Raw genomic sequence first — 27,969 nt, 5'->3', positions numbered from 1 at the left:
AACACTGGATCCTAAACCTACTGCGCCACAAGGGACCTCTTAAAAAGTTTCTATAGTCATGAGTTCTACCCAGCTGAGGACGTACAGAATCCTACGCAGATTTAGGCAATGCCATGTGACATTAACCACCTACAGGTTGCCATGTACATTATCCACTGGCTCCAATGGTTCACCAGAATGGTAATTTGTGAGAGCCTACTTGAGAGTTTGATTATACACCTTCCTAGAGCTCCTTTCAAGTGAAATGCTCCCTCTCTGGAGACATCCTATTTTCCCATTTAAGTAGCCAGGAAGAAACAATGTTTCATTACTCACCAGCAGTTTTATCACATGTCTGTGAAGTCTCAACTCAGCACAATACACAGAGTTCCTGGAGAAGCAAAAGGAATCTGTGTTAAGATGTTTCTCATACATACTGAAATATCCCTTAATCCCTTCCTGTCCTTCATTGATTGGTGTTTCCATCAGTGCTTCTACTGTCTCGGCCTTGACCGCTATGTTAGAAGGTTGACGAATGAAGACTGTGCATTTTCTATCATTTCCAAACATGGGACTTTCTTTGCATTTGGCCCCCTTCACAACTGACCATCACTGAGTCGAAATCCAGGTGTAGGTGGGATTCTCTGCTTAAGCTTCAATATGCTTTAATCAATGGACGTCTTAAAAAAAAAAAAAAAAAAACGAAAACAAAAAACTGATCTATTTTCCTTTTTTCCTCTGACTCCTAGGATTTGACCATTTTTCTAAAACTAGGACAATAATTAGGCATTTCAGTTAAGAGTATAAAATTCAGAGTTCCCATCATGGCTCAGTGGTTAACGAACCTAATAACCTTGAGGTTGTGGGTTTGATCCCTGGCCTTGCTCAGTGGGTTAAGGATCCAGCATTGCTGTTAGCTGTGGTGTAGATCACAGATGCAGCTCGGATCTGGTGTTGCTGTGGCTGTGGTGTAGGCCGGCAGCTACAGCTCTGATTCCACCCCTAGCCTGGGAACTTCCATATGCCGCAGATGCGGCCCTAAAAAGACAAAACAAAACAAACAAAAAATGCATACTCCTTGAATATTTGTTATAAAAACAGGGCGATTAAATTTTTTTTAAAAAAAGTATAAACTTCTATTTGGGAGAGGTAAATAGAGTTAACTGGGAATGTGTAGAGCCGGCAATGGACTGGATGAGTTTCCCACTGGCTTGGCCAACTGCAGGCACTTCTGCCCCTGCATGTGCACCAGGACTCAGTGGCCTGTATCCACACTGTGCCGTCACTGTGCCTGCAACACCTCCCTCTTCTCTTCCTTTAGCTTGACGTGTTCGATGCCGCTGAGCGGTACCAGCAGGCGGGCCTTCCCCTGATCATTCTGGCCGGCAAGGAGTATGGCTCTGGCAGCTCCCGAGACTGGGCAGCCAAGGGCCCCTTCCTGTTGGTGAGTAGAACACAGGACATCCCAGCAGGCAACTACCCCTCAGACCCGGAAAGGAAGCTGGGAGGGGCCAGAAAGAAATTCCTCTGCTTTACTTTCCAAGAAGATGTCGTGGAAGAGCAAAGCAAGATCAGAAAAGCCTGGGGTGTTTATTCCTCTCCTGCTTTGTGGTGGGACTGGATTTATTCACTCAGTGAAGGGTAAGCTAGGGTTCATCTGGTTCCTTTCGATCAACCATTCATATGCTGGGAACCGTGGATCTTCAGGGGTATCTATAGCACAGTTGGGGGTAGGGTCTTAAAGTCTATGAAATGATATCCAGAAGTATGTAGTATGTGTGTCTTTTTTTAATGGGGAAAGTTTAATTGTTTTCATAAGGTTCTCAGAGGGACATACCCAAAGTTTATTTTGGGCCATTGTCCCCGGTGAATTTGAGGAATAAGCCAGGGGTCCTGCTGCTACTGGATTGTCTGTCAGGTTCACAGAAGGGAAAAAGTAAGGAGCCTGAGCTTTAACTCAGGGAATTGCACTTTTTGCAGCTGCTTTTCACTGCCTGGGAAAAACTTACGTTCAGGTTCAACAGAAAAGGAAGCCCTCCCTGTATGTAGACACAGACATTTCAGGGCGTGACCTGCTTGATGTGGCCCCGTGGGAGGAACCACTCAGGAAGGGGAGAGCTTTTATCTCCTGAGCTCTTGCTTGCCCTGAAAGCCCTGGTACTCTCCTGGTGCCTGGCTTTAATCCTTAGGGCAGGTAAAATAGCTTAGCTGATAGCAATTTAAATAATGTATGCAAATTAACACACTTGGGAGGCATTAAGTTGATATCCACAAGTACAATTTTAAAAACTTGGCTGTCTGGCAGGCAGCCCTCCAGACACCCAGGCTTCCAAAAAATATCTTTGAACATCACACCCTCACACCCTTTTTTTTTTTTTTGGTCAATCTGTTAGCAGTATAGGAAGAAAAAGATGTTCTCATTAGTTGGTAATTTGTCAAAGGCCTGCCATTTGAAGAAACTGCTGAAAAGAAATCAAGAAATGAGAGAGGAAAGGATTTTAGGAAGGGAGCTGGGAGCTGACAGTAGGAAGGGGGCAGGTGGGGGCTGTGAGATCTGGGGGATAAGAAGGGGCCTGGCAAGAGACACTCTCTAGAGTCTTGTTGGGCTGCATCAGCCACAGGACTAAAGAAGAGCCTGGAAACAACCACAGAGACATCAGAGGTTTCATAGAGGGAGCCACTGACACACATAAAGCAGAGTCCACGGGTGACGCCCTCACCAAGTGCAGTAGATGGCAGGCGGACAGGACACAGCAGCAACCATCTCCTCTGCCCCAGGGAGACATGGGCTGCCATTTATAGGGGAAATGATGTCAGGTTGGCTCATCAGTTACCAAGGAAACCAGCAGCTGGGGGCACATCCCTCACACCCCCCCAGGGTAACAGCCATCATGAGAGCAGATGTTTCCCTTTAATAAACTAGCAGGTGGAGCTGTTCTGGCATAAGGGGCAGCAGGCAAGCAGGTTCTTGTGAGTAGGTCGGAGGTATAACAGGACTAGTTGAGCCAGGGATATACAGAGAACAAGAGAACTGACATCTTAAGGGGCCTGACCAAACATGTTTAGACCTCTCTACAGAACCACTCCAAGTTCTCTCTGCCCAGAGAGCCATAGCTGCCTATCCTCGGCCAGGTGTCTGGGCTGTCCTACTGCAGAGAGGGATGGGCAGCTGTGATCTGCAGCATTTGCAGCACTGCACAGCCTTTTACACAGAGCTTGGGCGGTGAACAGCCTGTTTACAAAGATAAATACACAATACATATATACATAAATCCACACAAAACATCTGCTGTTCTAAAGAATAGGGCAGCCCTTCCTCTGTAAATGTGTTTTTAAATTTGGAAACACCTTGGGATTTTAAAAAATATCTATACCTGGATCTTATTCTCAGGGATTCTGGCTTAATTGGTAAGGAAAAAAGCCTGGACATCTGGATTTTAAAAGCCTTCCCTGGTGATTCTAATAACATCCAGAGTTTGCAAACCACTGCTCTATAGCCATGGTTCTCATTAACTTATAGAAGTCACTATCTCCTTCCCACCCATGCTCCCTGCAAGATTCTGACAGATCTATGGTAGTACCCTAGTATTTTTAACAAGCTGCCCTAGTGTCCCTGATTCTGGGGGTCTTAAAAGTACCCTAGATAATAAGAGACCTTTTAGGGGGTACCTTAATATTACATTAACTAATATTTGAGGATGGGGTGTTGTAGTTCATTGAGTGTCCTGATTTATTGAGCATTGCTGTATATTGCCAGTTATTACCAATAAGATGTACTTTATAGGAAGCTTTATGTCCAGAGTATATTCAATGCAACTTGATCCTTGCAACAGGAAGTATAAGAGCAGCACAGAGTAGATAATCATTTACTTTCTCTGTAGTATGTTCTGAAATCTAATTTTGATTAAATCTTCTGTGTCTGCTGGTGCACCTATAACAGCAAAATTCAAGGGAAAAAAAGAAAATTTTCCTGATGTTGCTTTGAGGTGTAGTGTCCAGATACAATGGAAGTTTGCAATCACAGAGTGGCTCAGTGTGTGATTATATTGCATGAGTTTAAATACCAGATAAACCACTGGCTTCCTCGGGGAATGGGGGACAATAATAGTGTCTTCCTCCAAGGCTGGCAGAGGTTGGAAAGAAAGAATTCATTTCAGTGCCTACATGCTGCCCATACAGTGGAAGCAATCGGTTAAGCCCTCGCCTGTGTTATTTATAACTAGAGGGTGACATTTTATGTCAATGATTAATTGGTACTTAGAAAGAATTTAGGTGTGAGAAAAGTTGTGACTTAGGAAGCCTTTTGTATAGTGTCTGGGTATCTAAAGAATAACTGTTTCTAAACTACTCTCTTGGCTTATCAGGGAATCAAGGCTGTCCTGGCTGAGAGTTACGAGCGCATTCACCGAAGTAACTTGGTGGGAATGGGGGTGATCCCCCTCGAGTACCTCCCTGGGGAGAATGCAGACACCCTGGGACTCACAGGGCGGGAACGATACACTATCAGCATTCCAGAAACCCTCAAACCACAAATGAAAGTCCAGGTCAAGGTAAGATAGCACCTTTCCAGGCTAGGCCCAAGTAAAAGGGACCCTGTATTCGTCATCATCTTGTTAGAGGGAAATCAGTGAGATTTGGAAGAAAAAAGAAATCACGCAGTAAAAGTGATTTCAACTTAGGAGTTCTAGCACCTTTCCTAGCTGCCAACACAGTGATACTGCTGTTGGTTTATTATGTATTTCTGTTTATTCATAGGGTTATCATCAGTTTCGTCATTACCTCCCAACCCCAGCCAGCCCTGCTGTCTCCTGTTCCTTCCAGTCCTGGTCCAGAGAATAGTAATGAAAGCCCAGAGAACAGGGCATTTTCACATTACCTCAAAAGCACCATTTTATTATAAAAATGTGAACAGACACACTCCATCCCTGAGTCTTACTGGCCCCCTCCCCAGCCTCAGCTTTGATTAGCCCAGAGGTGAAAATGACAGCCCTGGATGAGGTGAGGACAAAGTGCCAGCACCAGAGTCCCAGGGTGACCCAGCCGCCCTGGCAGAGCAAGCTGCCAAGCCGTGTCCCTGGGTGAGCAGCTGGGACAGTGCCCCAGAGACAGCCTTAGAAACCTCTGCTGACTGTGGCAGCCCCCGCAGAGGGGTTAGAAAATACCCCAAACCTGCTGCTCTGGGCGGCTGTAAAATGCTCTGGTGTCTCTCATTTCCATCAGTTACTCTTCTGCGGTGCTTTACCCTGTGGTGAAGTCCGCTAGGGATCTTGTGAAATAAAATGCAACTTACGGCTTAGCGGGTCTGGGCTGGGGCCAGCGGGCACCTATTCCCAGGTGCTGGGGTGCTGGGCGCTGCCAGGGTGTGGGCCGCACTTTGAGGGGAACCCCGAGGACAGCCGGGCAGGATCGCTTCCTTCCTTAGCGGTTCTTCTCTATTTCATCATCCTCACAGCTCGATACTGGGAAGACCTTCCAGGCTGTCATGAGGTTTGACACCGACGTGGAGCTCACTTATTTCCACAACGGGGGCATCCTCAACTACATGATCCGCAAGATGGCCAAGTAGGCCCTGGTTTCCTCGGAGACTGGCATTCCTGCCACAAAGCCGCAGAGCCTGAAGCCCACGGACCCCCTGCGGCACCGCAGCAGCCCCTCCCTTTGCCTAACCACGCCCTCATCCCGCCCACTCCTCCCTCGCCCCGCCCCCTCCTCCCTGCCCTGGGCGCCCTGAGGTTCAGGCCCGGTTCTCTGCCCACAAAATCAGCAGTTTCTACTTTCTCTATTTTTATTGATCTTTTTATCTTTTTCTAGAATTTGGAAGCTTAGAATGATGGGGTTGTGAATAGTGCCAGAAAGGGAGAGCTGAGCTCTCTTCAGTATTACTGATCCACAGAATGTTGATTTTTCACTCTTAGCCTCTTAATGTTCAGCTGCACGCATATACTTCTCTGGCCCCTTTTTTGGCTCCTCTCTGTTACCCTCTGCTCAGTGAAACCTTTGCCCTGAGAGTCCTTCACCCCTGAACCCTGCACCAGAGTTAACTGACAGGGTAGTGAGGAACTCTTGCATTCAAATCCTAGGTGTGATCGTTTCTCCCCAACCCCCCTTTTCCTCCAGAGTGAATGATCCAGACGTGGTCAGAATTTGAAACTTGGATTTATGTACCTTTTGATAGATCGGCACTGAAGAAATATGAAGTTTTCCTTTTCAGTCTTCAAAAATGTTTTCCTATAAATTTTTTCATTTATCAAGACGAGAACATTGTTTGAAGGGGGTTTTGGAGAGAGAAGCAGAACATTTCTAATTTGAATAAGATTAAATCTATTTTCAAGGAAAACTGTGGCGTTGGTATTGAACTGTGTTGTGTGTGTGGCTCTCATTTCGGGACATTTCGAGCACAGCAACCTCAGACTGCAGGATCCTGAAGCCTGGATCACCTTGGCGTTCTGTTTTCATTACCACATCAGTAATACCCAGGTATAATGGCAGTGTCAAGCCAAGAGGTTGTCTGCCGTGTTTGGGAGCAGAGAAGAAAGTAGCAGCTGTCTGGTATCCGTGGCAATAATGTAGTCTGGTGAGCAGATCATAATTTTATGTTCATCTAGGTTCTCTGCTCATTTTCATCACTGAAAGGCACATCATCCCTCCAGGGCACAGGTCTTGGTCTACTCCAGCTGACATAATGGAATATCATAGACTGGGTGGCTCAAACATCAAAAAATGATTTTCCCACAGTTCTAGAGGCTAGAAGTCCAGGTCAAGTTTCTAGCAAATTCATTTTCTCCTGAGAGCTCTTCCTGGCTTGCAGCCAGCCACCTTCTCACTGTGTCCTCACACAGCCTTCCCAGTGCACGCACACATGGAGAGAAAGAACGAGCTCTATGGTGTCTTCTTACAAGGGCCCCCCTCTTGTGACCTCCTTTAACCTTAATTACTTCCCTAGAGGTCCCATCTCCACTGAGTCATGGTGGGGGAATAGGACTTCAACATATGAATTCTGGGTGGGACATATTTGGTCCATAACAGGGCACCTTATAGCTCACAAATTAATCTCTCTGTAATGAGCTTGCAATCTCAACTTTATTATTATCATTTTTTTTTTTGCCTTTTGTCTTTTTGGGGTCACACCCACAGTATATGGAGGTTCCCAGGCTAGGGGTCCAATTGGAACTGCAGCTGCTAGCCTGCACCACAGCCACAGCAACACGGGATCCAAGCCACGTCTGCAACCTACACCACAGCTCACAGCAACGCCGAATCCTTAACCCACTGAGTGAGGCCAGGGATCAACCCCGAGTCCTCATGGATACTAGTGGAGTTCGTTAACCACTGAGCCACCACGGGAACTCTGAAATCTCAACTTTAAACTCAGGGTGTGTGGGCTGGTCAACAGAACACCTAGGATCAAATCTCTCCAGCTCTTCCCAGATGGCAAACGGGACAGGTTATGGAGCACCCCTCCCTCTCAGGTCTTGGGATCTAGCTTCTGTTCACGAATAAAAATCACAAACAGAACCCTGTTGCACAATAAAAGCCTGGGACCCTCGAATTAAGATCAGCCCCAGCATGAAAACGCAAAGAAGGGCTGAGAAAACAGACCTCCACCCTCCAGTACTGAGAGGGGGAGAGTCTGGCACTCCACAGTCAGTCGTTATGGGGAAAGGAATCCTTACAGCTGGCTGTGAATTCTGGATGGGGTCCCTTTACTTCTGGACTTCTCCCTCTAAACACATCCTCCATCCTGTTCATTAATAAAGTATCTCAACCATTGTCCCAACGTTACCCCACCAAGGCTGAACATATAAACCCGTTTCACCTGGTTTCTCAAGAAGGCGCTGGTCTGCTTACTCTCCAGATCAGACACATGCCTGCTCTTGCTGGTCCTAGCCCCTCCTTCCTCTCCATGGGGTTCCCATTGCCTTTGTTTTTGCAGTTTTCTAAATCCATTCCTGTCTGATTCCCTCCTAGGGAATCAAGCTTTCCTCAGTGTGCAAAGTGAGTTAATTTACGAACTGTTTTAAACTCACAAACTTTTTTAATGCAGCAATTAAGCACAGGTGTCTTTAGCTATGGACAGCCTTCACGTGAGTGGAGAATTATCTATGGGAAGGATGTACCAGTCACGACTCTCTTAGTTATAGTGTTAGAAGCGTAACTCAAACTGCCTAAAGCAAAAAACAACCAGACAAAAAACCTGGCTCATCGAACTTGAAGAACAGGCGTGGCCATGGCCACAGGCTTGATTGGATCTAGTGACTCAAGTTCCTTCCCTATCATTTTCCCCTCTCACCTCCCATCTGTGATGGCCTCATTTGGGACCATTCTGTGTGCCAAGGGATATGGCCACTTGCAGCTCTGGGCTGAGAGTTAATAATTTGTGATCCTAGAGATCTGTCTCCGAGTAAAAACATTGTCTCCCAGGCTAAAAAACATTGGGGAGTTTTCTAGTCACCTAAATCAAGAACCTGATTTTTGGCACAGTTCCCCCTTCGGGGTTGAATTAGGACAGTGTGGCGTACGCACAGGGTTATGCAGGAGCAATGTAGAGCTGCTTCTAAAAAAGAGTAACCAAAGTTCCACTGGGAAGTTGTTCAATGTCATGACCGCAGACAGAATTTAACACCCAAGTTGTTTTTTTCACCTGGACAGCCTAATGATTGGGAACAAAGATTATATAATTATAGCTGATATTTTTAACAGTTTTAACAATTTGCACCTTCCAAACTGAGGTCTACAAATTAAATACAGATTTATGGAGTGAAATCTGGAGATTTAATACATAATACAATAAAACAGAGTGACTGCTATGATCTTGAAATACAACCATTTGGTTCTAGCTGTCTAGTCAGCATCAGGGCTGGCTATCGGCTACTGTGCTACTGCAGGACGTTAACAATGTTCCATGAATAAAAGGGCAGCAGGGTCAGTGGACTAGGAAACAAAGGGTTAGATGGGCCTTATCACCACAGAACTGACACAAGGACACACGATAGAAGTGTGTGCTGGAAACTGCTCATTTGAGAGGAGAGGGGGCATTGGACAATATAAAAGCCCATCTGCCCACAGAACTGCTTTTCTCAGAGCATTTCACAGCACACTTGAGGAAAACTGACCCATTGGCTACTTGATTTTTTTGTTTGTTTTTTGTTTTTTGTCTTTTTAGGACTGCATCTGCAATATATGGAATTCCCAGGCTAGGGGTCGAATCAGAGCTGTAGCCTCCAGCCTACGCCACAGCCACAACATGGGATCCGAGCCAAGTCTGCAACCTACACCACAGCTCACGGCAATGCCAGATCCTTAACCCACTGAGCAAGGCCAGGGTTCGAACCTGCATCCTCGTGGATGCTAGTCGGGTTCATCTACTGCTGAGCCACGACGGGGAACTCTTGTTTTAAAATTCAAATAATGATGTCAGTCTGAAGGGTGGGATTCAGTCTACTGGCCTTGTGGCACCCTCAGGCATTTGACTGAAAGATGGCTTTCCATTTCAGATGAAAATATCACAAAGTCAGCCCTGGTGGGGACCACAGATTTGTGGCTATGGTGTAGGCTGGCAGCTACAGCTCCGATTCGACCCCTAGCCTGGGAACCTCCATATGCCGCTGGCGCAGCCCTAAAAAGGCTACATAAATAAATATTAGCTAAATGCCAAATGCATACTCTGTGCCATACTCTGCCTGCAACAGCTTGACTCCCATGTTAAAGTCAAGCAAAGAAATTCTGTTTTTATTTTGGCTTTAGTCTGCATTTTTCTGTTGGCTGTCTAGAAAGGAAGACTACTCACCTTCATCCTAACCGAAATATTTAGCTACTTGAAAGAAATTTTCTCAAATCGCTGCCCAGTAGATGTTGTATGTATCCTACTGGAGTGCTTAAATAGCAGCATCCAAAAAGGGCAATCACATATAAAAAGACATACTTGTTAGACTAAGATTTATAATAAGAAATACGTATTTGTCTTTGGTCCTCCTTTCTAGCACAGAGCTCCTAAAACTCTTGGAATTTCCTAAGTGATGAAAGCAACAAAGGTATCTCTTATTATGTTAATGAGTGACTTCTGGGCTCCACCTAAGGATGGGGGCTGGTTACCAGGAGAACCAACCTGCTTGATGAGAACATTCAGTCCTATCCCCTGACCTCTGGGGAGCAGAAAGGGGCTGAAGGTTGAATCAAATGCCAGTGGCCAATGATTTAAGCAATCGCGCTTACGTAACAAGGCTTCCAGAAAACCCAAAGGAGAGGGTTCAAAGAGCTTCTGTGTTTGTGGACACAAAGAGGTTCAGAGGCGACAGGAACTCAGCCCTTTTGCCAGCATCTCTTTCACCTGGTTGTTCTTGAGTTAAATCCTTTTATAAGAACCCGGTGATTTAGTAAGTAAAGTGTTTCTCTGGGTGCTGTACGCCCCTCTTGCAAGTTAATTAAGGCCCAAGGAGGTTGCTGGAACCTCTCACCTGTAGCCAAGTGGTCAGAAGCACAAGTAATAATAACAATTTGGCTTTTGAAGTAGGCAGGAGGCAGGGCACTTAAACCTGCAGGGCTCTGACGCCATCTCCAGGCAGACAGTGGCAGAATGGAGGTGAACTATAGGACACCCATCTGGTGACTTGCATGGTGGCCTGGAAAAAAAGCCCACGTTAAAACTGGTGACCAGGACCTTAATACTCTCATAAAATACAAATGGAAAAATGAATAAAAATCAGCAAGCAAGTTGGCTTAAATAATCCATTTTTATTGTGTCTCGCTAAGAATACTACTAATAGTTACCATTAACAAGCAACTACTATGTATATCAAGCAATTCTTATATGTTATGTCGGTTAAACATTCTCTACAAACTTTTGTAGGTATGTATTACCCTTATTTGACAGATGAATAAACTTAAGCCTAGGAGTTATGTAACTGACAGGTTCTGGGACTTGCAGCCTGCATAACCACTCATCAGATCTCAAGGAGACTGAGGTGGCTAGAGCGTGTCACTCCACTGATCTCCAAGATTGATCTGGGTAGTCTGGGTGGTCTCTTGGACAAAAAAATAGCCTTCAGGTGTAAATAGGCGCTATTTGAAAAGAATTATGCAATTACATATGCTGAACATATTAACATTATATGATGTTTGGAGGTTTGTTTTAGCCATTGATGATCCTAGTGAATTACAAACAATCTGAATATGGTTTAGGAAGACGCTTAAATTACTATAGAGCCTACCCTGAATTGAACATAAAATACCTTGACCTGGATGGAACAGCAAAACTCAGGTAGTTGCCTCTGTGTCTGCAAAACCCCAGACTAAACCCGAGCCTCAGCAAACCTTCTTAATGACCCAGGAACATCATTTTAACATGCATCCTAATTTTTTAAATAGAAAGGAGAGCCAAACTTAAGTGCCCCAACAATAACATCTAAGTGACCTGCCTGAGAACAGAGTCCAAATATTGATCATCAACTAGGACTGGAAAATGGCTTGAGATGACCGTTTAAAGCAAACGGTAGCAAAGGTTAAGAAAACAAATGAATCAGGCAAGATGTACAATAAACTGAAAGAACAGAAATCAACTTCTCAAGGATCCCTGTATCATTTATATGCCCCCATTACTGACAGTTGTCCACTACAGAATTTTAAATTATATGCCACATATTGTTACGTAGAGAACACAAGCATATGTGACTATTATGCCTATTTATGCATGCGTGTGTGTGTGTGTGTGTGTTGAAGCTTTAGAATTACCAACTGTAAGGGATCAGCAAAAAGGAGCCAAAGAAAAGAAAAGACTGGGATCAAGCTAGATGAGATAGAGGCCAAGAGGGAGTTCCAAGAAAGGAGTATTCTAAAGGGCCAAAAGCAGCAAAGAGGACAAAGAGAGAAAAGGACTAAGAAATGCCCAATGGATGTGGCAGCCAGAGTGACCGGTGATTCCAACAAGAACAATTCAATAGATTATTAAGGGCACAAGCCAGTTTATGGTTTTAAGCTGAAGAAAGAAAGGGAGGCATGGAAAACCTTCCAACATTCCACTCATCCATTTCTCCCAACATACACTGAGTGGCTATGGGTATACACTGGCAGTGGGTTCTGAAGAGCAACAAGTTAAGGCTTTTTAATTCTTTCCAAGTTCTGCTGGCCTACAATGCATTTAGTGTCATGATTCAGTCACTTGTGCTTTACATAAACAACATTAACAGAAACTGCAGAAAACAACAGAATGAAGTGACAAACACTCAGTATGGTACAAGCCTTAGGTAAACTATCTTAACAGTGGTACAGGCGATCCATGATTTAGCCCCAGTCCAATTTCTCTTCACTCAAGGTTGCCCATTCCCTGAAGACCCAGGTCCTGAGCTCCACCGGCCATTTCTGCAGCATCAAATGATAGCTTCTCAAAATTAAAGTCCTTCCACTTGGCATGCACGGTCTGAACTCCAGTTGCAATATCCTCCACCACAAAACTTTCGATTTTTATAAATGGCATCTCAAATGCCTTATACCTCACATAGATTCCCCAGTCATGGCTGCAGTCTGGCCTAGCACAATATATCTTTGCTCTCTTTTCAATATTCCCAAAACTCTTTGGTTTGGGGTGCAGTTTACTCACAAAGCGCTCCCTGAAAGCATCTCCAACCACAGTGAAATGGCAATTCTACAGATGAAGGGATCAAACACATACAAAACACAATGTTAGAACCAGAACCTAACTGTGATTAAAATAAAGAAAACTTCATCATTAAAAAGTCTACAAACACAAATACTGGACAGGATGTGGAGAAAAGAGAACCCTCCGACACTGTTCATGAAAACGGAAGTTGGTGCAGCCACTATGGAGAACAGTATGGAGGTTCCTCAGAAAACTAAAACTAGAGTTGCCATATGAGCCAGCAATCCCCTCTAGATAAAACTATAATCCAAAAAGATACATGCACCCTATATTCATATCAGCACGGCATGGAAGTAACCTGAATGTCTATCAAGGGGTGAATGGATTACGACGATGTGGTACATATATAAAATGGGATATTGCTCAGTCATAAAAATGAATGAGGCATTCCCATTGTGGCACAGTGTAAACAAATCTGACTAGTTGTATCCACAAGGATGCAGGTTCAATCTCTGGCCTTGTTCAGTGGGTTAAGGATCTGGAGTTGCCGTGGGCTGTGGTGTAGATCACAGACAAGGCTCGGATCCCACATTGCTGTGCCTGTGATGTAGGCTGGCAGCTGCAGCTCTGATTCAACCCCTAAGCCTCGGAACTTCCATATGCAGCGGATGCAGCCCAAGAAAGAAAGAAAGAAAAAAAAAAAGAATGAAATAATACCATTTGTAGCAACATGTATGCAACTAGAGATTATCACACTAAGTGAAGTTAAGTTAGAAAGAGAAAGGCAAACACCATATCCTATCACTTGTATGTGGAATCTAAAATATGGCACATGGAGTTCCCATTTGTGGCTCAGTAGTTAACGAATCTGACTAGGAACCATGAGGTTGCTGGTTCAATCCCTGGCCTTGTTCAGTGGGTTGGGGATCCGGCGTTGCCGTGAGATGTGGTGTAGTTCGCAGGCGAGGCTCGGATCCCTTGGATGCAAGCTCCAAGAGATCTGAGCTCCAATCCCCAAGCTCTGATTGGACCCCTAGCCTGGGAGCCTCCATATGCCAAAGGTGCAGCCCTAAGAGTAGCAAGGGAGAAAAACGATGGTGTCTCACTGAAAAATATGAATACATTTTAGTATATTTCCTTTAGCCTTTTTTTTTGCACAAAGGTCAATGTTTCTGTTGGTGCTGGTGACAAAGGTAATGATGCTCTTAGGTCACCGGCTGTGATCACAGCATCTCTACTATTTTGTACCCTGGTTATTGTTTCCACTTTACCATTAGTTTGTAAGAAGGTTTTCATTATGCTACATAAGTTCCTCATCATTTTGTCTCATAAACTTCATTTTGAAGTCATTTCAGAGCTATAGAAAAGTTGCAAAGACAGTCCAAAGAACTCCTGTACACCCTTCACCCAGCTTGCCTGAATGCTAACACCTTGCACTTTTTCTTTTTTCTTTTTCTTTTTAGGGCTGCACCTGCAGCATATGGAGGTTCCCAGGCTAAGGGTTGAATCAGATCTATGGCAGCCAGCCTACACCACAGCTACAGTAATGCAGGATCTGAGCCATGTCTGCAACCTACCCCATAGCTCACAGCAACTTGGGATCCTTAACCAAGAGAGCAGGGCCAGGGATCAAACCCAAGTCTTCACGGATCCTACTCAGGTTCATTACTGCTGCGCCACAATGGGAACTCCACATCTTGCACATTTATTAAACTCAGAAATTAATATTAGCACATTACTACTACCTGAAATACAGATTTTACCACTTTTTCTAATAATATACTTCATCTGTTCTAGGGTCTAACCCAGGATACCGCATTGCATTTAGCAGCAACTATTATTTGTAATGGCTACATAATATTTAATGCAGTTGCTGTGCAGCAATTTTTAAACTATTTCTTTATTGTTGAACATTAAGGGTTTCTTTTAAATGTTTTAGCCTTTTAAAAATACGTGGACCATAGCTGTGATAACAGAAATAATTGTATTCTTAGTATAAATATCTCCCTGATAGACTGTAAGCTGTAATTAGTGCTAAAATACAACCCAATGCTCTCTGTGAAAAGGCTGCTTACCTCCACCATTCTTATATCAGCTGTATAACATGCAAAGGCTTTGCACTTTTTGCAGAGTAGTTTTTTAGTTTTCTTATCAGGCACAGGTTCTGGTTTTCCTTGATTATCCCTGATGATTTTTTCACGAATCTGTATCTGGTGAATCTGGGGGGGGGGGTGAAAAAAAACTCTCAGATACGTAATTTGAATAGAACTAGGATACACACACACGCATCTATATGTATGTAATCATTCATTCCTATACAACTTCCATGAACATGGAAGAATGGCTTTGTTTGGAATTCCCATCAAGGCTCAGCAGTAACGAATCTGACTAGTATCCAAGAGGATATGGGTTTGATCCCTGGCCTTGCTCAGTGGGTTAAGGATCAGCATTGCCATGAGCTGTAGTGTAGGTCACAGATGCAGCTTGGATCCCGAGTTGCCAGTGGCTCTGGCACTGGCCAGCAGCTACAGCTCTGATTAGACCCCTGGCCTGGGAACCTCCATATGCCATGGAGTGGCTCTAAAAAGACAAAAGACAAAAAAAAACAAAAATTAAAAAAAAAACAAAAAACCATAGATAATTTTATTGAGTCTCTTAACTACTGTGGCCTCCAACTGTCTTTTAATTTCCCCATCAAAGATGCCCATAAAAGCACTGAAGATGTCCAGAGAATAGTCATGTGAACCACACTTTCAATTTCAGTAGTTTCTAACACTTTAAAAATCCTTCACAAATAGACAGCGTTGACTGTTTCAGCAATAATTATACCCACTCCCAAGGCATAAACCCACTGAATGGGATGGTAGGCCCCATCCATCTAAAATCTTCTTCCTCTCTTCCCTTCCAAACACAGAGAGTACTGCTGAATTACAGTAAACTTCAATGTCTATACAGGATGACTACATTCTATCTCAAAATTTAGGCCTTGGATAAATACAACTAAGAACTCTGGACTTTATATATGACAAAAACACAAGAAGACGCTGAAGGGTGACAAGAGAAAGGTAGACCAATTAGGAACCATGGGACCTTAGAAACCACATGGTGGTGAGTTCCCTGGGTTTCTTTTTGCCTCCAGACATGGTGCTGAAGAAGCTAGCAACCAGAAATGCATATGGGCACAGACAGAAAAAAAGAGTCTTAACAAAAGCCTATCATCTCCAGTCAAAGAACCAGGGTAGGGGCTGCCTGCAAGACAGAAAATTTGTAAATAAGAGTTGTTTTACTCCTGTCAAACACCACAGGAAAAACAACAACCACAAAGACAACAACCAAAAAACAAGAACCAAAAAATCCTGAGGTTGAGGGGAACCCAGATTTCCACTTTGCAGGCACCTCAACACTCCCACTTGGTGGTGTCAGAGAAGGCCATACAGGGAGCCAGGATTTTCAGTCCTGCCAAATGGTACCCTCCTTTGCCTGTGGTGTCCATGCAGACCACGTCAGGGGCCAGAACTCCCATCCCTGCCCAGCAGTAAAAGGAGCCTTTCCTTGCTGGTATCAGCAGAGGCTGAGTCAGAAACCTAGACTTCTACCTCCACCTGGCAGAGATCAGTGTCCCCCACCTCCCCGCCAGAACAATGGCAGCTGGCACAGAACATTAAGTAAAATCCCAAGTTTCATCATTTCACATGAACATCCTTGGGTTTGCATTAAAAAAAAAATCACTATGCATACTGAAAAGCATAAAAGATCTCAAAACTGAATGACAAAAGGACAAGTGACTGATGCCAAAACTAAGATGACAGAGATGTGAGAATTATCTGACAAAGATTTTAAAATCACTATAATAAAAATGCTTCAATGAGTAATTATAAACACTCCTGAAACATAAATAAATATAGAGGTTTAGCAAAAAAATGGAAGGAGTCCTCTTGTGGTTCAGCAGATTAAGGATCTGGCATAGTCATTGCAGTGGCTCAGGTCATTGCTATGGCATGAGTTTGATTCCTGGCCTGGGAACTTCCAAGTGCCATAGGCATGGCCAAAAAAAAGAAGAAAAAGAACCAAATGGAAATTTTAGAACTAAAAGATACAATAACCAAAATAAAAAGCTTAATAGATGGGCTTAACAGCAGAATAGAAAGGAAAAGCAAAGAATCAATGAACTGGAAGACAGAACAATAGAAATGACTCAATCAAAAAAGAAAGAAAATAGAATGGGAGTTCCTCTGTGGCTTAGCAGGTTAAAGGATCTGGTGTTGACACTGCTGTGGCATGGGTTTGATCCCTGGACCTCGAACTTCCACGTGACATAAACGATGCCAAAAAGAAAAAAAGAAAGCAGACTGAAAAAAATTAACAAACAAAGCCTCAGGGAACTTCAGGACTATAAAAAAGATGTAAGGTCTATGACCCTGGGGTAGTAGGAGATGAGGAATAGTAGAGCTTAAAAAGTATTGGTAGAAATAATGGGTAAACATTTCTCAAATTTAACATAACGTAACATAACTTAGAGATACAACTTGCTGGACAAATCCAAATAGGATAAAACCAAAGAAACCACACCAAGATACTTTTTTTTTTTTTTTTGTCTTTTGTCATTTAGGGCCACACCCACAGCATATGGAAGTTCCCAGGCTAGGGGTCTAACTGGAGCTACAGCTGCCAACCTATACCACAGCCACAGCAACACCAGATCTGAGCCATGTCTGCAACCTACACCACAGCTCACAGCAACACCTGATCCTTAAGCCACTGAGCGAGGCCAGGGATTGAACGAGCAACCTCATGGTTCCTAGTCAGATTCGTTTCTGCTGTGCCAAGCCAGGAAATCCTTTTTTTTTTTTTTTTTTTTCCAAGATCATTTTAATTAAACTTCTGAAAACTAGAGCCACAGGAAAAAATCGTGAAAGTAGCTAGGGAGAAAAAAAATGACACCTTACCTATAGGGGAAAACAATCTGAATGATACCAGATTTCTCATCAGAAACCATGGAAAGCATAAGAAAGTAACACAGTATTTTTCAAATGCTGAAAGAAAAATATGTCAACTCACACTCCTATACCCAGCAATCTATCCTTCAAAAATAAAGGGGAGGAGTTCCCGTTGTGGCACAGTGGTTAACGAATCCGACTAGGAACCATGAGGTTGCGGGTTCGGTCCCTGCCCTTGCTCAGTGGGTTGATGATCCGGCGTTGCCGTGAGCTGTGGTGTAGGTTGCAGATGCGGCTCGGATCCTGCATTGCTGTGGCTCTGGCGTAGGCCAGTGGCTACAGCTCCGATTAGACCCCTAGCCTGGGAACCTCCATATGCCGTGGAAGCGGCCCAAAGAAATAGCAAAAAAAATGAAAAATAAAAAAAATAAATAAATAAAGGGGAAATCAACCTGCTTTACAGCACAGAGAACTCTATCCAGTATTCTGTGATAATCTATGTGGGAAAAGATTCTGAGAGAGAAAGGATATGTCTATATGTATAACTGGATCACTTTGTTGTACAGCAGAAATGATCATAACCTTGTAAATTAACTATATACTTCAATAATAGTTTAAAAAAATAAAATAAAGAGGAAATTAAGACAGTCTCAGATGAAGGGAAACTAAAAAAATTTATTCACCAGCAGGTCTTCCTTAAAAGAAGAGCAAAAGGAAGTTTTCTAAACAGAAGGACATGATAAAAGAAGGAAAACTGGGAGTCTAGCAGTTAAGGACTTGGCATTGTCCCTCGCCCAAGAACTTCCTCAAGCCATGAGCACAGCCAAAAAAATAAAAAGAGGAAACTTGAAACATCATAAAGGGGAGTTCCCGTTGTGGCTCAGAGGTTAGTGAACCCGACTAGTATCCATGAGGACTTGGGTTTGATCCCTGGCCTTGCTCAGTGGGTTAAGGATCTGGTGTTGCTGTGAGCTTCAGCATAGGTTGGCAGACTGGGCTCAGATCTGGCGTTGCTGTGGCTGTGGTGTAGACCGGCAGCTGCAGCTCCAATTTGACCTCTAGCCTGGGAACTTCCATATGCTGCAGGAATATGGAAGTTAAATAAATAAATAAATAAATAAATAAATAAATAAGAGCATAGCTTCAGGTATTAGCACTAATACAATATATTTTAATTCACTGAAGCTTAAAGCAGAATGAATTTGATGCTCACTGCAGGAGGATGAAATTTTAAGCATAATAAACTTATGGTTTTAAAACACTTGGACTAATATGCTAACAGGCCCCCAACCATCCTCCCAGTTGACGTTTGTTTCTTATGATCAGATTCTGAAAGAGCAACACAGATGCAAAGTCTTACCTTTTCTTTAAATACTGCTTCATCCCATGTCTGCAGGATTAAAATGGCCCCATTCATCATTTCTTCTTTGTACATGTTCATTTTCTCTTTGTCGATCAGATCAGCGTTAGCAGTCAGAAGGAAACACTTGCTCCCTCTTGCTCTTCCTCTGCCTATTAGAAAATAAATGTTTTATCTGCTGTCTCTGACTTAAAACCCTGGTAAATCTGGGAATATGAGAGGGGTAGGGGTATTCCTAAAATTCAACTTCGGTTCACGGAATCCCCCCTGCTTTCTAGCAAAGCTGAGCTGGGGGTATGCAGAGTCAAACCCAGGTGTGCACCTGCATATTAAACACGTGGATAAAGAAAGTAGGAAGCCTGTCCAGTTCAAGTGGGACAACGCCTCTGGAATACAGGAAGCCCACCTTAGACTGGCCTCCTTGGAGTCTCCATGGTGCAATGTGACTGGACAGGCATGTTATTAGAAATACTGCTTTCAGACAATCCAGCATCAAGGCTCAGGATGACACTGTGAGGGCCCCGAGATGAATCATAAACAGATCTGCTTTCAAGTGCCTTCTCGGAGTTGGGGAAATAAGGTATGTTCATGACTACCAGAATATAGGTGGAAAATGATCAAGGCTTTAAGAAAGAGTCATAGGCATTCAAAATAGAGATTATTGCCACGTGCGAGGATCAAGGACAGTGATGTGGAGGTGGGGGAAGAGGTAAAACAAAGAGCAGCAGCAGTATACGAGCAATTCCTTCAAAAAGGAAAAAGGGATTAAGTCAGGTGGGTGAAGTGGATAAGGAATAAAGTGGAAGAATGGGGAATAAGATTGGAAAGGTAAGTGAGGAGTGGATCTTGAAAAGGTTTTTTTTTTTTTTTTTTTTGGCTGTCCCTTAGGCACGCTAAAGTTCCCGGGCCAGGGATTGAACCCACAATGCACCTGAGCCGCTGCAGTGACAATGCTGGATCCTTAACTTGCTACACCATAACAGAATTCTGAACACTCCTTTTTTTTTTTTTTTGTCTTTTGTTTTTATAGGGCCACACATGTATGGCACATAGAGGTTCCCAGGCTAAGAGTCCAATATGAGCTGCAGCCGCCGGCCTACTCTAGAGCCACAGCAACTTGGGATCCAAGCAGAGTCTTTGACCTACACCATAGGTCACAGCAATGCCAGGTCCCTAACCCACTGAGCAAGGCCAGGGATTGAACCCGCAACCTCATGGTTCCTAGTCGGATTCGTTAACCACCGAGCCACAACAGGAACTCCCCGAACACTCTTTTTTTTTTTTTTTTTTTTTTTTTCTTTTTTTCTTTTGGCTATTTCTTTGGGCCGCTCCCACGGCATATGGAGGTTCCCAGGCTAGGGGTCAAATCGGAGCTGCAGCCACCGGCCTACTCTAGAGCCACAGCAACAAGGGATCAGAGCCACATCTGCAACCTACACCACAGCTCACGGCAACGTCGGATCGTTAACCCACTGAGCAAGGGCAGGGACTGAACCCACAACCCCATGGTTCCTAGTTGGATTCGTTAACCACTGCGCCACAACGGGAACTCCCCGAACATTCTTTTAACATCAAGAAAATTGGGGAATCACTGGAGTTTCTATACAGAGAAGTGACATGCTCAGAGATGCTTTTCAGGAAAAGTAACATGGCAGCTGTTACTATGGAAATTAGAAAAATTAACTAGGAGATCATCTAGTTCAAGTGGGACAACTCCTTCAAGGGTCTTTCCTGGAATACAGGGAGCCCGCCAGTACCATTAGTACCATAAGCATAGCCATGAAAGGTCTACATGTGACTGCCAAAGCCTCAATCCATGTTGGAATTATCCTTCCATAAACATGTCAGCCAGCAGTGGTCAAGTAAACAGTATTTGTTGCAAACAAGAACCAAAATAGGGTCTATGTTAATGGATAATACTAACAATTCTGACCAAATAAACCACCTTTAGGGCCAACGATACCAGGGTCTCCTGTGCCACTGGTCACAACCCAGGGGAAAGGCCAGTATGACAGGCACACTCACGAATCCAACAAAATGGCATCAAAGCTTCTCTTACCTCTGGTTTGGATCATTTTGATGACGTTGCCCACATACTCATATAGGATGACCAGATTGCACTGAGCAATGTCGATGCCTTCATCTGCCACCGAGGTGGTGATCAGAATCTTGTTATCCTTGTCAGTTCTGAAGGTATCCAGTACACACTTCTGGGCTGGGAGGGTCATCCCTGTCAGAGCCAGAGGGTGTCAGATAACTCAGCAAAGAGGGAACCTCACCCTTGACAAAACAGCTATTAATTATGGAATGCTAATGACACACCAGGTACTGGGGTAAATGCTTCACAATCATGACGAGCGGTAGGGCCTGCCCCTATCTTTGTTTGAAGAGGATATTTAGGGTGGGGTCTGACTACTGGGACTCTGCCACAGGTCTGCCTGCCCGAAAAGCCCAGCTGCGGGGCTCACTAGCTATGTGGCTTCAGTCATGCAATCTCAAAACAAACACTGATTTTTTTTTTTTGGAAAAATATCAACAGCTGATTGTAACACCTTTGCGCAGGTATAGGAATTTTCAGCTGAGCAGACATTTTCACCTCTACTTATTCACTGGGACTTCACAAGGCTCTTTGAGGTTGAGGAGGCAAGTGTTATGATTCCCTTTATCACAGGAGAAGACCTTGAGGTCCTGGAGGTAAGATAAACTGTTGGCAGCAGAACAGAGCCTTGAATTTAAGCCTAGGACCCTACTAGTGTGCAGTTCCCAGACACTGACACCCTGGGAAGAGAAAGAATTTCAGTGGTCTCCATCTCAGAGTTAATAAAATTTATAAATTTCCAAGTTTTCCTTGTATATGGGCAGCCGAGATCTTGTGATGTATTTTGTTGAGGCCAGAACAAATTCTTTTCACCATCACCTTCTACTGAACAGTGAACATGCCCAAGACAGACAATCATTTCTGAATTTACCCACTTGTTCATCAAACATTCACTCAGCAACTATGGTTTGTCAGATTAGGATAGGATGGTTAAAAAGTCCATTTTTAGGTATAAGAAGATCCTACTTTGTGGAAGAAGGATTTAAATAAGAAGCTGTGGTTCAGTGTGATGAGCAATGAAATGGAAGCAGGAAGGGGTTTTGTGGGATCGTGGAGGAGAGACACACCCACTAGTGGTCCAGTCTTAGGAGGAGAGGAAGGCTGCTTGGCTGAAACACAATAACTGGCAAGGGTACGTTCTAAATGAATGTGGATGGATGGATGGATAGATGGATGGATGGATGGATGGATGGATGGATGGATGGATGGACCAACCAACCAACCAGTAAGGAAATATTTTTTCTGGATGCTTATTTGTGGAGTAATAACAAAGTTTGAAAATCAAATAGCTCTCAGGCTAGAGTCAGATGGCACAGAACTCTGAATTGCAACCACAATAATTTGGTAAAACAACTTTTCAGAATCTGACTTTACTTTTTAGATTCCTAAGTCTAAAATATGCATAAAGGGAAAGTGCAAGAGTGATGACTGAGGACTACTTATTATAAATAACACTAGATAAGAAACAATGAGGACCTGTCACTGCCCGTCACTGCGGCACGGGGAGCACAGCTGTGACAATGTCTGGAGGAGGACTGGCCACCTAGGATCCTCCTGGCATTAAAGCCTCCTGTATGACAACAGAGTCACTCTGTCACTCTTTAAACCCCCTACCTAGATTTCAGGATTATCTCTTGGACTTTTTTTTTTTTTCTTTTCTTTTTAGGGCTGCACCCGCAGCATATGGAAGTTCTCAGGCTAGGGGTCAAATCAGAGCTACAGCTGCTGGCCTATACCATAACCACAGCCACAAGAGATCCAAGCCGCATCTGTGACTTACACGACAGCTCACAGCAATGCCAGAGCCTTAACCCACTGTGTGAGGCCAGGGATTGAACCTGCATCCTCATGGGTACTACTTGGATTCATTTCAGCTGTGCCACAATGGGAACTCCTGGACTGTTTTTTTTTAATTGTAAACTATGTAATGTACACAGAGGTATCTGCAGTTTAAAGAATAACAATAAAATAGAAAGAACATTTCTACTTCTAGTCAGTCTTAATCTATTGGTTGAGAATTTGAGCAAGAGAGTAATACACTCAAACAGTATTTTTAAAAAAAATTAAAAAACTGGTTTTGACAGCAAGACATATAGGAGTCAAAGTCTACAGGTGTTTGGCATTTGAGCATTGTAATGGCTTTTTTTCTGGTCACATCCACAGCATGAGGACGTTCCCAGGCCAAGGATTGAACCTGAGCCACAGCAGTGGCACAGCCAGGTCCTTAACCACCAGGCCACCAGGGAACTCCTGTGGTGGCTTTTTTTTTTTTTTTTTTCTTTTTATGGCCACTGCAGCATATGGAAGTTCCCAGACTAGGGGTTGAACCAGAGCTGCACCTGCCAGCCTACACCATAGCCAGGGCAACACAACATCTGAGCTACATCTGTGACCTATGCCACAGCTTATGGCAAATGTCGGATCCTTAACTCACTGAGTGAGGCCAGGCATCAAACCTCCATCTTCATGGACACTATGTCACGCTCTTAAAACTGCTGAGCCATGACGGGGAACTCGCCGATATGGCTTTGTAATGTACTGACTTAGCTAGGCTGAACTACATTCTCCAAATATTCATCTAGGTGCTCTGTGAACGGAATTTGCAGATGTAATTAAAGGTCCTAATCAGTTGATATTGTTAATCAAAAGGGATTTCATCTTAGGTGGGTGTGACCTAATCAAATCAACCCTTGAAAGAGCTTCCTAAGCTCAGAGACTCCAAATAGCTCATGCCTGTGGGGTTCCACCTGGGTCTGCACCAGCCCTATGGACTTCAGACTTACTTTGCTAGTCTAAGTCCGTGTAATAAATCCCTGTGTGTGTGTGTTTGTGCATGTGTGTGTGTTACACATATAAATACGTTGTGATATATATGTACATGTGCGTGCATATATATATATATTTTTTTCTCCTACTAGTTTTGTTTCTCTGGTTGAACCCTGACTGAAACAAGCACTAAGAAAGAATTAAAAAATATGTGTTCTTATATATATAGTATACTAAATCTAATTCACTAAATATAAATACCTATGTTCTGATTCGTTTTGCCACGTCCAGTCAATATGCTAGGTTTCAGAAAGCTGAGCTTAGGATTTTCTTTAATCCATTTCTTTAAAGCCTGAAAATACAAAGCAATTATTAGTTGGATATTATGTGTATACAATCTGTGTTAATTCAATATTTAATATATGCAAGAAGAAAAAAATGTAAACTATAATGGAAAAGAACATAAAAAAGGATGTAGGTTTATGTGTAACTGAATCACTTTGCTATATAGCAGAAATTAACACAACAATTGTAACTCAACTATACTTCAATTAAAAAAAAAACAAAATATATAGACAAATATATTTAGGTAGCATTCACACTGACAAAACTGAGGGAGAAGAGCTTCTTATAACTGAATTCTATGCAATAATTAATGATAATGGTATAATCTTTGTAATCTTACATGGTTTAATCTTTAAGATATTTTTAAGTTCAGAACAGTGAGTACGTAGAACAAACAATGAGCTTAGCAAGCTCTTAGGACACGGGATGAATATATAGAAATCAGCTGTATTTCTGTATACCAGCAACAAACAATTAAAAGTACTATTTATAATAGCATTAATATTTAGGTATAAGTTGAACAAAATATATGCAGAAAATGGCAAAACACTAATAAAAGAACCCAAAGAAGATGTGACAGGCGGCCTCTAAAGCCGTCCTGAGTGACCACCACCCTCTGGTACTCAGATCCTTGTGTAATCCCTCCTAAATGTGAACTGAATTTACAGACTTGCTTCTAATGAATAAACTATGGCAGACATGAGGGAAACCACTTCCAGGTTGAAGTTATAACATGACTGTGCCCTCCATACTGGGCGCTCCCCTTCAGCCTCTCTTGGATCACCCACTCTAGGGAAAGCCAGCAGCCACACTCTGAGAGGCCCCCATGAGTGAATGAAGCACATCTTCTGAGGCCTGCCAAAAGCCACACAAGTGGGGTTGAAAGTCAGTCCTCCCAGGTCAAGCCCTGAGATGACTGCAGCCTCATGAGAGATCCTGAAACAAAAGCACCCAGCTAAGTTTCCAGACTCCTGACCCATACATATTATATGATGATGGATGCCTGCTGTTTCCAGCTACTAAGTTTTGGGGTAATTTGTTATCAGCAGTGGGTAACTAATACAGAAGCCCTATATAGATGAAGAGATATACTATGGTCATGGACTGGAAGACTCAACACTGCTAAGATGTCATTTCTCCCCAGGCCCGGCTTTGTCTGTAGAGTCAATGCAATCCCAAACAAAATTCCAGCAGACTTTCTTATGGATGTGGATGAGCTGATTCTTAAGTAAAATCAGAGGAGTTCTCGCTGTGGTGCAGTGGGTTAAGATTCTGACTGCAGCAGCTCAGGTTGCTGCAGAGGCAAGGGTTCGATCCCCAGGCCCGCCCAATGGGTTAAAGTATCCAGCATTGCTTCAGGTGCTGTGTTGGTCTCAGCTGTGGCTCAAATTCAATCCCTGGCCCAGGAACTTCCATATGCCACAGGGTGCGCCCAAAAATAAATAAAAGAAATAAAATAAAAGTGGATAGGTAAAGAAAGATACTTAAAACAATTTTGAAAAAAATTTAAAAGTTGTAAGATTCACACTATAAGACTTACTATAAAGCTACAGTAATTATGACTGTATGGGATGTGTGAAAGGTAGATGCATAGACGAACAGAATAGAATGGAAAGTCTAGAAATAGACCTATATAAATACAGTCAACTAATTTTTTTTAAGTTACATAGGCAATTCAATGGAGAAAGGAAAATCTTTTCAGCATACATGCTGGAACAAGTGGATGTCCACATGCTAAAAGAAAAAAAAACTTTATATCTTAAAATGGATTATAGATATAAAACATAAAATGCAAGGCTATAAAACTTCTAGAAGATAACACAGAGAAAATTTTTGTGCTCTTGGGTAAGCAAAGAGTTCTTAGACATAACACCAAAAACATAACCCACAAAAAAAAAATAATGAAACACGGGACTTTGTCAAAAGTTAAAACTTTTGGGATTCCCTTCATGGCTCAGTGGTTAACTAATCCAACTAGGATCCATGAGGGTGTGGGTTCAATCCCTGGCTTTGCTCAGTGGGTTAAGGATCCAGCGTTGCCATGAGCTGTGGTGTAGGTCGCAGACAACGGTCAGATCCTGCATTGCTGTGGCTGTGGCTGTGGCTGGCAGCTATAGCTCCAATTTGACCCCTAGCCTGGGAACTTCCATATGCTGCAGGTATGGCCCTAAAAAGACAAAAAAAAAAAAAAGAGAGAGAGAGAGAGATACTGTCAAGACAATGAAAAGATCAGAAGAAAATATTTGCAAGTCACATTTCTGATGGATGACTTTTTTGTCAGAAAAAAAAAAAACCTCTCAAAAATTCAACAATAACATGATAAGCAATCCAATTCAGTGCAGGAGCCGTACTTGAAATGGGCAAAAGATGTGAACAGACACTTCACCAAAGGAGACATCTGGATGGCTAATAAGCACATGAAAAAATGCTCAATCACATTAGTCATTTGTAAAACACAAATTAAAACCCTACTGAAGTACCACTAGATATCTATAAAATGGCTAAAATTTTTCAGATAGATGAAAAGAATTTTTAAAAATCTGAATAGTTTGCTCTATAGGTATCAAGACATTATAAACCAAAGTGACTGAGACAGGGAGGTATCAGTGTAAGAATAAACAAACAGAAAATGGGAACAGAATTAAGTGCCTCAAAACAGACCCACACATATATAGCTGCCTGATTACAAAGCACTGAGGAATGGACAATCTTTTTAATACAATGTACTGGGTCAATGTGTTACCCACAGGGAGGAAGAAACTTACATCCACAAGGGCTCTGGTTTTCACAAAGAGAATGGTTCTGGTCTCTGGGTTTAAGTGGTACTCTTCTTGCAAGATGAAGCAGAGGTCTCTGAGTTTAGGGTTCTCGTTGCTGGGATCTATGGAAATGCTTTCTAGTTCTTGCAGCTTTTCTACCAAAAAGGAACATTTTACAAAAAGCTTATAAATTCTAGTAATGTAGAACACAATGTGACCTTTTAGCTATAGTTCAGTTTATCTCTCAACCTCTGACCAGAATTTTATGAGGAAGAACCATCAATTTAATGCATATATTAAATATACCAATAAATGCATACATTACCCCCCACCCCGGGAGAGCTGACTGTTCAAAGTTTAGCAGCACACATATGTAAAGAAAATACAGGAGTTCCCATTGTGGCTCAGTGGTTAACGAATCCAACTAGGAACCATGAGGTTGCGGGTTCGATCCCTGGCCTTGCTCAGTGGGTTGAGGATCTGGCGTTGACATGAGCTGTGGTGTAGGTCGCATACTCGGCTTGGATCCTGCGTTGCTCTGCCTCTGGCGTAGGCCAGCGGCTACAGCTTCAATTTGACCCCTAGCCTGGGAAACTCCATATGCCCAGAGAGTGGCCCTAGAAAAGGCAAAAGGACAAAAAAAAAAAAAAAAAAGTTAAACCCAAATATGCTATTATCAACTGACTATTTCTATGGGGTATGTCCTTTGCAAATCCTACCATTTTTCTTCTTCTGTGTAAGCAGCGGAAGTGCCAGATTTCCCTGAAGCTTAATAGTTCTGCTGTATATAATAACTTCTCTCTCTCTCTTTTTTTGTCTTTTTAGGGCTACACCCGTAGCATATGGAGGTTCCCAGGCTAGGGGTCCCATTGGAGCTGTAGCCATTAGCCTGTGCCACAGCCACAGCAATGCGGGATCCAAGCCAGTCTGAGACCTACACCACAGCTCACAGCAACATTGGATTCTTTTTTTTTTTTTTTTTTTTTTTTTTTTTTTTTTTTTTTTTATTTATTTATTTATTTATTTATTTATTTTGTTGTTGTTGTTGCTATTTCTTGGGCCGCTCCCACGGCATATGGAGGTTTCCAGGCTAGGGGTTGAATCGGAGCTGCAGCCACCGGCCTACGCCAGAG

At 43.0% G+C, this 27,969-nt stretch overlaps 2 protein-coding genes across 8 annotated transcripts in view; one reads left to right on the top strand and one right to left on the bottom strand.

The window, feature by feature from the left end:
* The window catches only part of ACO1 (aconitase 1), a 64,063-nt gene extending 57,747 nt beyond the window's left edge, over window positions 1-6,316 (top strand). Inside the window, exons 19-21 of the mRNA XM_003357729.3 lie at window positions 1,301-1,423; window positions 4,344-4,529; window positions 5,432-6,316. Coding sequence (XP_003357777.1) covers window positions 1,301-1,423; window positions 4,344-4,529; window positions 5,432-5,545 — 423 coding nt within the window. The 3' untranslated portion in view covers window positions 5,546-6,316. The remainder of the gene's footprint in view (window positions 1-1,300; window positions 1,424-4,343; window positions 4,530-5,431) is intronic.
* DDX58 (DExD/H-box helicase 58) overlaps window positions 1-27,969 on the bottom strand; it is an 84,432-nt gene that overhangs the window by 32,003 nt on the left and 24,460 nt on the right. For 5 of the 7 annotated variants that reach the window (XR_002336113.1, XM_021064058.1, XM_021064056.1 and 2 more), the window contains exons 13-18: window positions 26,843-26,991; window positions 23,994-24,084; window positions 20,928-21,098; window positions 18,869-19,020; window positions 14,647-14,790; window positions 316-370 (exon numbers count right to left, since the gene is read on the bottom strand). Coding sequence is in view for 6 of the 7 variants with exons in the window: in XM_021064058.1 (XP_020919717.1) it covers window positions 350-370; window positions 14,647-14,790; window positions 18,869-19,020; window positions 20,928-21,098; window positions 23,994-24,084; window positions 26,843-26,991 (728 nt within the window). In the remaining variant the exon portion in view is untranslated. 7 annotated transcript variants of the gene reach the window in all.

This window comes from Sus scrofa, chromosome 10, assembly GCF_000003025.6.
Source record: "Sus scrofa isolate TJ Tabasco breed Duroc chromosome 10, Sscrofa11.1, whole genome shotgun sequence".
In the NCBI taxonomy this organism is placed as follows: Eukaryota; Metazoa; Chordata; class Mammalia; order Artiodactyla; family Suidae; genus Sus; species Sus scrofa.
This window is presented reverse-complemented; position numbering and strand designations above follow the sequence as displayed.